Here is a 14450-nt window from a genome sequence, read left to right on the forward strand (position 1 = left end):
AAATATCTTTCTAGTGTCACATTTGAAGTTTTATCTCCTTTGGGAAGCAGTTACGGTGGGGTCACACATTATTTCGATCTTTTTTTGGGGGTCACACATTCTGACGGCTGTCAGAAATGGTGACCTCTGTGGTACTGGCTCTGTGATGGCTCCAAATCAGAAAATATGGTTCCAGGTTAGTGTGAAGGGATGATATAACTACCCCAAACCATTGTTTGAAGTTTTATCTCCTTTTGGAAGTAGTTACGGTGGAATCACACATTTTTTGGAGGTTTATTTTTTGGGTCACACATTCTGACGGCCGTCAGAAATGGTGACCTCTGTGGTACTGGCTCTGTGATGGCTCCAAATCAGAAAATATGTTTCCAGATTAGTGTGAAGGGATGATATAACTACCCCAAACCATTGTTTGAAGTTGTATCTCCTTTTGGAAGCAATTACGGTGGGGTCACACATTTTTTGGAGGTTTATTTTTTGGGTCACACATTCTGACGGCTGTCAGAAATGGTGACCTCTGTGGTACTGGCTCTGTGATGGCTCCAAATCAGAAAACAAGGTTCCAGATTAGTGTGAAGGGATGATATAACTACCCCAAACCATTGTTTGAAGTTTTATCTCCTTTGGGAAGCAGTTACGGTGGGGTCACACGTTATTTCGATCTTTTTTTTGGGGTCACACATTCTGACGGCTGTCAGAAATGGTGACCTCTGTGGTACTGGCTCTGTGATGGCTCCAAATCAGAAAATATGGTCCCAGATTAATGTGAAGGGAGGACATAACTACCCCAAACCATTGTTTGAAGTTTTATCTCCTTTGGGAAGTAGTTACGGTGGGACCACACATTGTTTCGATCTTTTTTTGGGGTCACACATTCTGACGGCCGTCAGAAATGGTAACCTCTGAGGTACTGGCTCTGTGATGGCTCCAAATCAGAAAATATGGTTCCAGAATAGTGTGAAGGGATGACATAACTACCCCAAACCATTGTTTGAAGTTTCATCTCCTTTGGGAAGCAGTTACGGTGGGATCACACATTGTTTCGATCTTTTTTTTGGGTCACACAGTCTGACGGCTGTCAGAAATGGTGACCTCTGTGGTACTGGCTCTGTGATGGCTCCAAATCAGAAAATGTGGTTCCAGATTAGTGTGAAGGGATGATATAACTACCCCAAACCATTGTTTGAAGTTTTATCTCCTTTTGGAAACAGTTACGGTGGGGTCACACAATTTTGGGAGGTACATTTTTTGGGTCACACATTCTGACGGCTGTCAGAAATGGTGACCTCTGTGGTACTGGCTCTGTGATGGCTCCAAATCAGAAAATATGGTCCCAGATTAGTGTGAAGGGATGATATAACTACCCCAAACCATTGTTTTAAGTCTTATCTCCTTTGGGAAGCAGTTACGGTGGGGTCACACGTTATTTCAATCTTTTTTTTGGGGTCACACATTCTGACGGCTGTCAGAAATGGTGACCTCTGTGGTACTGGCTCTGTGATGGCTCCAAATCAGAAAATATGGTTCCAGATTAGTGTAAAGGGATGATATAACTACCCCAAACCATTGTTTGAAGTTTTATTTCCTTTTAGAAGCAGTTACGGTGGGGTCACACATTAGTTGGAGGTTTATTTTTTGGGTCACACATTCTGACGGCTGTCAGAAATGGTGACCTCTGTGGTACTGGCTCTGTGATGGCTCCAAATCAGAAAACATGGTTCCAGAATAGTGTGAAGGGATGATATAACTACCCCAAATCATTGTTTGAAGTCTTATCTCCTTTTGAAAGCAGTTACGGTGGGGTCACATGTTATTTTGATCTTTTTTTTTGAGTCACACATTCTGACGGCTGTCAGAAATGGTGACCTCTGTGGTACTGGCTCTGTGATGGCTCCAAATCAGAAAATATGGTTCCAGATTGGTGTGAAGGGATAACATAACTACCCCCAAACAGCATTATGAAGTTTAACTGCTTTTATTGAGCAGTCACAGTGGGGTCACACATTCTAACGGCCATCAGATTTGGTGACCTCTGTGGTACTGGCTCCGTGATGACTCCGAATAAGAAAACACGTGTCCAAATTAGTGTGAAGGGATGACTTAACTACCCCCAAACATCATATGGAAGTTTAACTCTTTTTATTGAACATTTTCAGTGGGGTCACACGTTCTGACAACTTACCCAACGTGCTGTTTAATTACATTTTTAGTTCTTACTTTTCTTTACAGTAGAATATCTTTATTTAAAGTTTTAAATGTAGGTCTAGTGTAAGGTTTTAGGTATGTTATTACAAATGTAACTTGAACATGCAGTCACAAAGAAATACATGTTTAGAGACATTTCAGAGAAAATGTACCTGTATTTTAGGTACACAAAATATACCCCTTGCCAACTCTGACTTTGAAAGTGTTACATGCCTGAAACTTACTCTGGTTACTCATATTAGTTTCCTGAGTGTACAGTAAGACTCATTTGATACTGGGATATACAGAACAGACATTAGAGGTGGGTGCATTTCATGGTTGGGTAATTATGTCATCCTTATTACTTTGGAAAACCCTGTTGAGTCTTCCACGTCGCTATTTGTTCCATTTAAGAGGTGAATTCGAATTGCAGCAGTTAAACTCTGCTTCTCTGAGTGCACGCGCAATGCCGCGGCCAGTGGATGCAAATCCTGGCGGGGATAAGTGCCTTGGCACAACACCTGCGTGCACGTGCAGTAACATGACCCAGCAGAACACTATACTAACGGTATTTATGTCAAAATTCTTTGTCCTGTGTTTTATTATGGTCATAATCATGATCAACTAATCACAAAATCATGCAATGATCATAAAAATTCAAATAACTTTACTATTTTATTGCCAGTCTGAGCCATAATACAACACAATTTTAGAAACAGAATTCATTTGCAGAAATGTTTACTGCAAATGCTCTAACACTGAGCTCTTCTCACAACATTAATTCCTAAATCTTTGAAAGCTTTCACATCTACCACTTCAGTGTATTGGGGTCCTTTGATCTGGCCCATTATGTTATGAGGTGGATCATTTTCTGATCACTTATAACAGTCAGTGTTGAAATTTATGGACTACTAATGGAGTCTGATTACTAACATAAAAAAGACAGACAGTAACATCTTTCCAGGCATGATTTATTGAAAACACACCAAATGTATACTCTACAAATCATTATTTTTCTGTTATTTTCACACGCGTAATACTTGCCTCTGGGCATTAGTAAAATTAACATAATACATTCTGTCACTGTGGCATCGCTTCTGCGCTACGAAAGCATTAACAACTTACTCTGCTAGGAATTCAAACCATTTTGAGTGTCTATCTTTTAAAGTTTATAATACAATGTAATACAAGACAAAACCACCAACAGTCTAGACTACACTGAGGACAGAGTGAGTGGATGTTTGACTGTGGGACATGAGAGGAAAAGGAGGGACCCAGTAAAGGGTACAAACCTTTCTGTGGAGGACAGATGTAAAGAAAGAAGGGATGTAGAGGACAGATGTAAAGAAAAAAGGGATGTAGAGGACAGATGTAAAGAAAGAAGGGATGTAGAGTAGATAGGATGGAGAGGAGACGAGAGACCACAGGAGGGATACCGTTATATAAAACACACTTTGTTATTTATTCTACCATGGAAAAGGTTAAGGCACATGATAGTTACAAACACATTTGCTACTGAGTATTACAGTTACTTTATTTTGAAGGTCTTGAACCAGTGATATCTACACGGGTAAGTCTTGAATCCGTTTTCCGTCCATCTTTTCATGTGGCCTTTCACAGAACAATAGACATATTGTTTTGTACATGTACAAGAAGGAGTACATCCATAAAACAAGCCCCTGGATTCAGCTTTTGTTCTTTTACACTGATTCAACACCAGGTCTTTTGGTTGTGGTACCGCAAATTGCAGCCAGGAACAGACAGTCTTATGCACATTTATGGTTCTTTGTTGCAAGGGTTAAATTGTCCAATGAAAGGCAGCGGCACACTTCAGAGGACACTTACAGGACAGTATGCTGGGGGGCCTATAACAATATTATTCTCTGAAAATCAAAGTTCATACATGTAGGTTTATTCTTTATTTCAAATCACATACGTCTTTGTAAACACTGTGTAAAATATGCAAGCTTTATAAAGTCACGTCACAAAGAAAATCAGACTTTAACGCAGGCACATGCCATTTCGCCTACTGGAGCTGATGTATGAGTGAAGCTGGGAGGGAGGCCCCCTTCCTTCCCCCCATCCGACCCTTGTAGGGGTGGAGGAAATGGGTGGGGTTGGAGAGTTGGGCAGGGGTTGGGGGGGAGCATAGGGGAGGGGGGGGGGGGCTGTCCACTTGGACCTTTAAAACTACAAACAAATCTTTTAAACTTGGGTGAAGTTAAGTTTCCCTCTCCTAGTCCCTTTTCAGACAGTGGCAACAACTACACAGGGTCAGTTTTCTGCCTCTCAACTGTCACTATATGAACATTTGAATTCAAGGATCAAACTTATCTTGTATCGTTTGAACTGTACAAATGTATTCTTTAACCGTTAATAAGTAACTGTCTCTTTGCTCTCTCTCTAAATGTGAATGAACTCAATATCCAATTACACCACAAAAATAAACTGGCACTTCGAAAGAACAAGGATATAAACATCTGTACATCGTTTTCATGCTCGCTTCAAATATTTCTTAAAGATGCATTAGCAAAAGCAAAGCACATTTTAGGTTGTCAGCAAGAGCACACAACTGCGGTGGAAAAGAAGGGAATTGTAACACTGCCTTCAATCTGCTGTCGATCCCGGTCGTTTGCTCTCTCTCTCTCTCTCTCTCTCTCTCTCTCTCTCTCTCTCTCTCTCTCTCTCTCTCTAATCTCATAAAACACCAGATCATCGCTTCAATGTGTATTTATCATCTTTAGAAAGAAAGCTGAAGATATTTTTTTTACTCTTGACAGTACAAAATATAAATAGGTGATCATCAGCATGACTCTACAGATTTGATACACACTCAAGTTATGTGGTTATTTCTGTTTACAAAGACGGCAATTTTTTTATCAAACGAATGTGCTTTGCAAACAACCCGTTATGAATACACAACTAGTTTGTACATTGGATTTCTTTTTTTCTTATTTTTTTCTCTTTATGAACCTAATATACATGTGTATAAAACCAACAAAAATATAAAATGCTTTTAATCTAGCCTTTACCACATAACCCATTGACTTTCTCTAAGAGCATCATTTATAAACAAAATGTCTTATATCCTCTTGACCTTTAATACATATCCATGAAAAACAGCAACCAACAGGTACACTCAGATATCTTCATCAAACGGGATCCACCTTGGAATATCTACTCAGTCAATATCTCTTCTAAATGGTTTTCTTTTCTTTGTTCAACCTTGCTTGGAAATGTGTTGTGAACAACCACAGTGTAACCACATGACCACAGTACACTCTCTGTACCTCTCCTGACCTCAGACACAACTTGCACGCGTCATGCTTCAGTCACTTGGCGTTTTGAAGTGGATAGCACCCAACAGAAAACCGATACTTTGAACAAACACAACTTCAGTGCACTTTATGAAACACAGTGAAACATTGTATTCAATATAGGTTTATGAGAGCAACAGCGTGTTAACAGATTTGCCCATTCTGACGGCTGAAAATCTCTCTTTTTTTCCCCCCGTTTTTCTCGCTCCAGTGTCCTTGTACTTTCTCATTTCCTACACTCAAACCAAACCAACCTTCAGAAACCTTTCACCACACCAGTCCACGCTCCTTCAACCCCGGTAGAAAAGAAAAAACTGATGAAAAATTATGTTGTCAACAGAAACAGAATCAATAAAGCCCCAATAACAACCCAACAAACAAACGCAAAAGAACATAGAAAACCAATCTAAGCGCATTTGGGAAAATAAAGTTAAAATTACATTAATTTAGTCTGTTACCCTCCCCCCGTCTTCTTTCCAAAGACACATCCTTTCCCCTCTCTCCGTCACCTTCTGTTCTCCGGCTTAACGCACACACAGTTTCTTCCAGAACTATCTCCATTACTTCACCCACCAGAGCTCTACGAGAGTCCATGCTGTCAGGTTACACATCATGTCCTGTGGGAATGTAGATATGATAAGTAGTACTCAAAGAAGTAGTCCCCTTTAGTTTGTTTTTTGTTGGGTTTTTTTGTGTGCGAATGTCACTTTTTTTTCATCATTTTCTTTTTACTGAAAAGCATGAAACGTCGGCCTGCTGGATGGTGGTGTATTTCGTTGAGCTTGTTTTTCCTCTCTGCCCTTTACAAAGTCTGCTGACGAGCCGACATGTGTGATGGCAGTGGTGAGATCCTGGTCTGGGTGAGATGTCAGGACGCTGTTGTGATTAATCCTGGAACACAAATGGGACCTTCGTTATCAGGACTGGGAGAAACGCCACACTAACGCAACGGCGTCGCACACTGAGCTTAACAATAAGATGTAGGATTTACGCTCCGTGACTACACACGAACAATGCGATGATTGCACAAATGCACAAACAAATGATGTATTGTCGCATGCGGTACAGTTGATATTTCAGATGTGAGATGGACAGTTATGAGGCTTTGATGAGCTAGTTTGTATGATAATGGGAATGGCTGCAGATCGCACGCTTGGTTAGCACAGTAAAATGAGTTACAATTTAATACCTTGATCAATAAGGATTCTATAGTACTCACCTTATGTGCCACCTGATCAGGTTAAGATAAGTTAAGAATGACAGATGCACTATGTACAGCAGCCTCTCTTTTCATTAAGCACCAAATGATCACAGTAGTGTGAGTGCAAGGCAGGGCCCCACGCGTCCCAAAGCCTACTGAGGGATCGCAACCCGTGCGACTCGATCGCAGCGTGTCAAAGATGTCACGAGGATGAGGTGAAGATGATCATGTGACAAAGATGGGAACCGGTGGCCCCGGGCAGACCTTACAGAGGTGGACGATCACGGTGTGTGCTCAGAGACTCGGGAGCCACAGGAGGGGATGAGTGGAGAGAGAAGGGGGAAGAGAGATGGAAAGCTAAAGAGAAATGAAAGCGCGGGGAGGCTAACCCAGAGTAGCTAGCCTAGAGGTGTGCGTGCGTGTGTGTGTGTGTTTGTGTGTGTGTGTGTGTGTGCGGCCTGGCGTGTGCGTGTGCGTCTGTTCTTCCAGACATACATTATTTATCGGGTGGAGATTTGCTCTGCTTCGTCCCAGGGAAAAGGGTGCGCGGTGAATACAGAGCTGACCGAGATAGGGAACACACTGTGCTCTCTGTTCCTTTTTATTAAGCCTACATCTCTGTGTGTGTGTGTGTGTGTGTGTGTGTGTGCGGGATCCAGACGTGCGTGTGTTTGAATATGAACCCCCCCGTTCTCCCATCTCAAGTGCTTTAACGTTCGCTCCCCTTTCATCATTTACAACAATTTGGCGTAAAAAGCGCTGAGGGAGTCTGAGCAGACTGGCGCTGCATTCCTATTAAACGAGAGCTTTCAGAGAAGCAGACCCTGCTATGTTCTTATGTCCTCTCATCTGTCACAAGCTAAATACTCCGGGTCGGCAGGAGGAGCCAGGAGGCACGCACAGGAGCGACACGGGTGAGGGATAAACAGGAAATGCGGAACAGGGCAAACAAACAGAGGACTGTGATGGGGAGGGAAGGGGTGGAGGGAACAACAGAAAACACAAACCAAAACATTCCAGACCTACCATGCATGCATTTAGACCCAGGAGTCAACAGGCTGGGGTTTAACATCGTCCACCAGACTGACCGTAGGCCTGTTACTCCTTATATAGTGTGTCCTATTTGTGTCATTCTGCAGCAACGGGAGGAGGGAAGGGGTTAAAGGGCAAAACAACGAGGTCAATATAGTTGTCACACAGAGCCGAGGCAATCAAAGATTAGAAGAAGAGTGTTAGTTCTTCGTCGGTCATAAAAGAGTCATGTCAAGTAGCATAAAAACAGCAAACAATACATGCAAAGAACAGGGGAGAGGGGGACAAAAGCGGTTTTCAACAGCCAGTTGCATTCTGGGTAGAAGGTCCTGTTTAAGGGGTCTTTTCAGAAATGGAGAAGCTGGTTGCTTACTGAGGATTACATCAAACAGACTGAGGAGAGATGTGTGACCTCCTGGGGAAATGACTGTCACTTTTCCGAGCTGGACTGTGTGAGTTCTGAGTTAAGGGACTGTCCAAGCCGTGACTTCAGGGACCGATTACATCTGAACTTTAATGAACACCATTCATGAGTCATAAAAGGATAGAAGCATCAAATAAGGACCAAAAAAACGTGATGGGGACTTTTGGGCTTCGATATCTTATTTGGCACGGTCATCTATCTGAGCTTCGTTAGAGGACATCCTCTTGAAGACAAACGTTGGATTTTCTCCTCGAGCTAAAATGTAAGAGACACTCTCTGCTCTGTGAGCTGAACATAGAGCCGGCAGCCCAGCCCTCTCTCCCTGAGCCAGACAGGGCCTCGTCCTGGAGTGGACTAGACGGAGATGTGTTAATTACTTTACAATCTTCAAAGCTTCAATGTCATTATCTAGCAGGGTGTCATCTTTGGCCAGCACAGTGGGGCTGCCCGTGGTGAGCAGCAACAATTAGATAGCATGAAAACATCTCCTCAAGGAATCGATTAGAGCCGTTTCTCAAATGGGAAATTGGGTTTTGAGATAGAGAGAGAGAGAGAGAGAGAGAGAGAGAGAGAGAGAGAGAGAGAGAGAGAGAGAGGGAGAGAAAGAGAAAGAGAGAGGTATTATAGAGATAAACTGTTTCTAGAATCCATAATTGCCCTTTGGACAGTTGCAGGTGAGTGTGTGCGTGTGTGTGTGTGTTGTGCGTGTGTGTGACAGGTCAAGTTTACCTTTAATGGTTCCCGTTCTGTCAGGTCCACTGAACCATCTACAGGCTTGTACTTGCAGTCCTTGTCTCTCTGGTCAATGGTGGAGTAACCATCTAAATGGGGGGGGGGGGGGTCAAAGGTCAGACTGAGCCCTCATTAGTCCCAGGTATCAGATGCGGTTGGCTGAGAACGGGCGTCGAAAGAGACAGGAAGTGCTCCGCACGCCACACCATGTGACAGGATGCTACAATCACAACTGAACACACCCTGGTGCCCAGCATCTCCTCAGCTAGCAGGACGGATATCAGCAAACTTGTCTCACCAAAACCTTTCATAGTTCTGTTCTGATAAATGGCCATTAATACACAAACATCTTATGAAGAGAGGGGTCTTACAGCATCAATAAAGCAGATACTTGATACTTTTGGTTGAGAGCGTTCATGTAGAAATGTGGCATTCTGTTTGACAGAAGACAGCTTTGACAGAAGACAGCTTTGCTCTGTCTTAGTTTAGAAGACATGGAAACTCTGTCTTACCTGGACCAAGTTCGTCCATAGGTACCACATCACCACTGCCACATTTCTGCGTGCCTGAAAAGCATTTATCATATCGTGTTTGTACGAGGAACAGCACACACACTGTTCTGTCGTTCTCTGCCACCGCCTGCCAGCCAGGAAAGCTGACAATACAAGGAAAAAGCCAAGCGCACTTGATGTGGATATGGTACACATGGCTGGAGAAAATAAAGTTGAGAAAATGCTGTTGGGACTCCTGACTCCTCTGTCAATGAGATGTTTGGTCTTTGAGGGCCACCGTAGCACTTCTGTCTTTGAAAGAATCTTACTCAACAAGCGATTACAACAAACCTTTGTTTAAAGCACACCGCGCTTTTTCAAACATATCTAACATCAACTTTGGTAGAAATGGATGGTTTTCCAAAGCACACCAGGCCAATGTCAGGAGAATGAATCCCATAACCAGACATGGCAGCGTTTGGCGTGGGGAGGGGAGCTGTCGGGATCGAGAGCGAGTGAGGGCGCACACTGAGCACAGGCGGAGGAGCACCTCAACAACCAAAACACTAAACAGGAAGCCCAGTAATCTCTTCCTGGGTAGGCCCCCGGGGATCGCCAGCCTCGCCTGCCGCGCGGGACTGACCTTGGTTCTTCTCCATCAGGGGTAGGGTGGTGTCGTCGTAGCCCGGTTTGCCGTTCTTGGCTGCTTTGGGGACCGCAGCAGCTGTGGGCTAATGTGGGGAGGCAAGTAGGAGCACACCATAAAGGTTTGAGTGAGAAGGATGAACGACACGACACGGCTTTTTAAGTACAAGCTGACACCGAACTAACCAAAGATTGTAAATAAAGGTTATGGGAATCTAGAGAGACATGTTTGGGGGTTAAGGTTGATGACGGCCCTACCTGGAAGTGACTCTTGTTCCAGCCGTCCTTGGTCAGGGCGTTCCGGAGGTCCTTGTAACTCCACACTGTCTGGAGCACGTGCGATGCTGCCTTCGTCTCCCGTGGTGATTGGCTGAAGGAAGAAATGAAGGAAGGTGAAAATAGCCAAGAAAGAAAGGAATTAAGGAAGGGTAAAGGGTAGAAAGGAGGAAAGGGGGAAGAAAGGAATAATAGAAGCAAGGAGGGGAGGCAGAGAGGAAGAAGGTGAGGAAAGAAGCAAAAGAAGAACCACAAGTAACGGAGCGTGGGGAACGAGAGCCTCCACAGTGGCAGCATAGCTAGTGGGGTCCTAACACAATTAATCTGACATACTAAGCCATCTATTCCCAGGCGGAGCTCAAAGGGATAGCCTTTAACACGTGCTTTGAGAGCTGCACACTTCCTTTCATTAGCTTCTCCCAAGTTGCAGTGTTAATTAATTTATGGGGGGTTTAGCACTTCAAAGTCAATCTCAGTCTGCATCTCAAGGGTCGAGGAACACACATCTACTTGGTATTAAATAAAGCAGGCTTGTTCAGACCCACGGGACGCCAGTCTTATAGGACCAGTGGTTTTGGGCCAGCTTTCAAAACAGATCCTGTATCCTGGGTGGTTTTGATGCTACTCTGTACCGATGTTTTGAATGTCAATAGATAATTCCACAAAATCTTTGACTGAACTTCAGTGTGCAATACAGTGTAACCGTGAGCAACAGCCGTGCGCTCGGCCTCAAAGAGTCAAGACAGCCTTCGGCTGACAGCCCCATGACACTACAGAGAGGCTGAGATTTGACATATATTACTGCAATGTAGTCAGGCACTAGCTGGCTGGTAATCATAGTCTTTTAGTGACACATCTGAAACTCCACCATGAATATTATTAACAGGATGTCGCTAATAGACATTCAAGGTCAAGCTAATAAGAAGGCTTTGTGATGAGTAGAGGCTTTAGGCTGGCACACATGCAGGTAAGCATCCACACACCGCTAATGGCATCCCTTCCTATCAATGACCTCAGAGTAGCAACAAATATAAGATGTGAAAATGCATTTGAATCAATTGAATAAATGTATGGCTTTAATATGAAACGACTGAACTCAATGGTCTGTTTGTGACAATTGTTTGATGATGACAGATTTCAGTGGTGCACTACAATAGTCAAAGCGACAGTAAAGCAATTTTATGTGCACAACTTGTTCGTCGCTTTGGATGAAAAGGTGCTAAATAATTCAAGTTCAAGTGCAAGCGCATGCAGAACTTTGACAAGTTATGCTGCGTCCCCCCCCCCCTCCCTCTACCCCTCCCGCTCCCTCCCTCTACCCCTCCTCCTCCCTCTACCCCTCCCCCTCCCTCTACCCCTCCCCCTCCTTCTACCCCTCCCTCCCTCTACCCCTGCCCCTCCCCCTTCCATCCTCTACCCCTCCCCCTCCCTCCCTCTGCCCCTCCCCCTCCCTCCTTCTGCCCCTCCCCCTACCCCTCCCACTGCCCCTTCCATCCTCTACCCCTCCCTCCCTCTGCCCCTCCCCCTCCCTCCCTCTACCCCTCCCTCTACCCCTCCCTCTACCCCTCCCTCCCCCTGCCCCTGCCCCTCCCTCCCATCCTCTACCTGGTCCTGTTGATGGCCACCAACTTCTCGATGGCCTGGGCCTGGATGAGCGAGCGGGCGTTCTCCGAGCTGTCGGTCACGATCTCGTGGATGGTGTTGAGGATGGCCACCACCGTGTCCTCCTCCAAGTTCTTGGCGGGTCTCTGCTGCCCGCTGGGCAGGTTGCTGACCAGGTCCCGCATGGCATAGCTTCCTGCCAGGGCAGAGCAGGGCATCAGGAAACGGTCAGAAGGGCCAACCATCTCGTCATCAGTCACAACTGTGTGTCTGTCTGTTTTCTGTTTTGTGTGTGTGAGTTGGAGTGAGCGTGCGTGTCTGTGTGTAAGCGTGTCTGTGCCGTACCGATGAGGTCTTTGTTGCGTCGGTCGATGGAGAGGTTGCGCAGAGCAATGGCGACGGCGCGGACCACCTTGTCGGAGTCGGAGCGCAGCAGCTCCACCAGGATGGGCAGGCCCTTCTCCTTACGCACCGTAGCACGGATGTAGTTGGACCACTGTGGAGAAGGAAACCCCAGACATCTCCGTGAGCAAATAAACAATAACAATAAACATAGCTGCAAGCCGCAAAGGCGGATTGCTCCTAAAATTTGCAAAATATTGTAAAATGTACATGTTTGAGGGTTAGACTTAACTGCCGACAAACGAACCGTCAAAGCACATTTCAGAAAATAAATGGCCAGTGTCCAGAAGGCTGACATTTTGTCCAGATATAACATCAACAACATACAGGCAGGATTTCAACTTCCAATCTCTTGATCAGCAGTCAAATGCTGTTCCACTGGGCTATATCCATCCCCTAAAATAAACACACTTTCTCCAAAAAGGCTGGGCCTCCTCTCTGTTCTGTAGTACTCCCTGGATGAATATTCACCAGATATTAATACAGTATGTGCTGCTCACTTGCCATAGTATAGTAAATAAACTGTTGACAAGAGATGGCACAGCAGGGTTTTGAACTGTCATGTGATGCAATTTGCTACGGCTTAAAACATCAATGAGTTATCCCTCTCGTTCTGCCATCGCAGAAATCTTGAAACATGAAAGAGTTTTGTTGCCGAGCATTTTCAATACCCCCTGAGATGTCATTAAAGAGATGAGGAGATACCATAACGACGCCACATGGGGGCGGTAGCGAGTCTTAAATAAAACGACTTGGACTAAAAATTAAAAAAAGAACTAGGGGAAGACAGGATAAAGAGGATTGAAGGTAAAAAGGGCAGAAATATTCTCATAGGGAGCAGGGACACATTATGTTCGTCTTGCAGATGCAGCGGTCGATGTGTGTTAGCAGCCCCCCCCCCCAAGCCCTAGTGTGCGTCCTAGCATTCTGATCAAGGTGGGCTCAAACCACCATGGCAGAAAAAGAGGGTTTCTCTCAAACATGGCAACCACCACAAAAATATTCCACTGAAAAATAGTAGGCAATGGAGATAAGAGTGAGTGTTAGGATTTTCAGGGTTTTGGTATACACTTAGAAAGTGAAAAGGTTGCAAAGAATATAAGCCTGAGATGGGGGTGTTTTTATTTGTGAATGTCACATCTGTTGAACAGGAAGCTGGGAAGGAGGGTGGTGGCAGTAGCGGTGATGGTGACAACTATGTTTTCACTGTGATACTTGAGTGATAAAACTGAACCAAAACACCAGTCACCAGGAGGCTGAATTGGAGCTCTGCATGTCTGGACGACAGAGGAATATGATTGGCACTTCCTTTTGAGACTCAAATGGATCATTTCCTCACATGTAAGTATATGTGTGTGTGTGTGTGTGTTTGTGTGTGTGTGTCCTCACGGTCCATTGTCCAGCGCTGAGGTTCTGCAGGGCCCCTGCTGCAGCCTCCAGAGTGTTGTAATTCTGGCTCTCCGTCAGCAGAGACAAGTACAGCCTCACCACCTCAGGCTGGTACAGCAGCTCAAAGCCTGCAGAGGGAGGGAGATGGGGGGGAAGGAGTAGGAAGATAGGGAGGGATAGAGAGAGAGGGAGAAAGGAAGGAGAGGGAGGGGGAGAGGCGGTGGAGTTAGACACACACAACGTAGAAAAACTGTCGATCGACCCCCAGAGCTGATTAGGTCATTTTACACAAAGGGAAGTATAATTCCTCCCATCATTCAATCTCTCATACACTAAAAAATACATACATTCTTCCCGTGACTGTCACACATTCTGCGGCTACTAAGGTGCAGTCAGGCCTGCCAACATAGTCTGTCTCCTCAGACTAACCCTAACCCACATCCAGCCTGGTACTGCTATACTCAGACCGACCACCTGACAATAGCAGAAACTTCTAGAAGTTTTCAGTCACAAACCACATGTATATAAGTGTATTTCAGTGGTAGAGCATCTGACAGCCAATTAAGAGTTGGTTCAACCCCCATGTTACTCTGGGTAAAAGTGTCTGCTAATAAGGTTTGTTATGTAGCAGAGACAACAAGATTCTGAAGAAACATGTAACCTCGCCACATCTTAATGAGATTTATTGTATTTATTTTTGGTCCTCTGTGTTAGATTCCTAACTGTTGTCATTGGGAGGGGACAGGGGAACACAGAGA

The 14450-nt window shown here is 44.7% G+C and overlaps 1 protein-coding gene across 1 annotated transcript in view; it reads right to left on the minus strand.

Annotated features, from left to right (window-relative positions):
• Positions 1-3135: 3135 nt before the first annotated feature.
• Positions 3136-14450, minus strand: part of LOC124463827 (armadillo repeat protein deleted in velo-cardio-facial syndrome-like) — a 64507-nt gene continuing 53192 nt past the window's right edge. The window contains 9 exon segments of the mRNA XM_047015600.1: positions 3136-6389; positions 7726-7832; positions 8885-8976; positions 9400-9453; positions 10022-10109; positions 10282-10393; positions 11905-12097; positions 12247-12397; positions 13693-13820. Coding sequence (XP_046871556.1) covers positions 7737-7832; positions 8885-8976; positions 9400-9453; positions 10022-10109; positions 10282-10393; positions 11905-12097; positions 12247-12397; positions 13693-13820 — 914 coding nt within the window. The 3' untranslated portion in view covers positions 3136-6389; positions 7726-7736.

The sequence above is a fragment of the Hypomesus transpacificus genome, unplaced genomic scaffold (genome assembly GCF_021917145.1).
Source record: "Hypomesus transpacificus isolate Combined female unplaced genomic scaffold, fHypTra1 scaffold_31, whole genome shotgun sequence".
Taxonomy (NCBI): Eukaryota; Metazoa; Chordata; class Actinopteri; order Osmeriformes; family Osmeridae; genus Hypomesus; species Hypomesus transpacificus.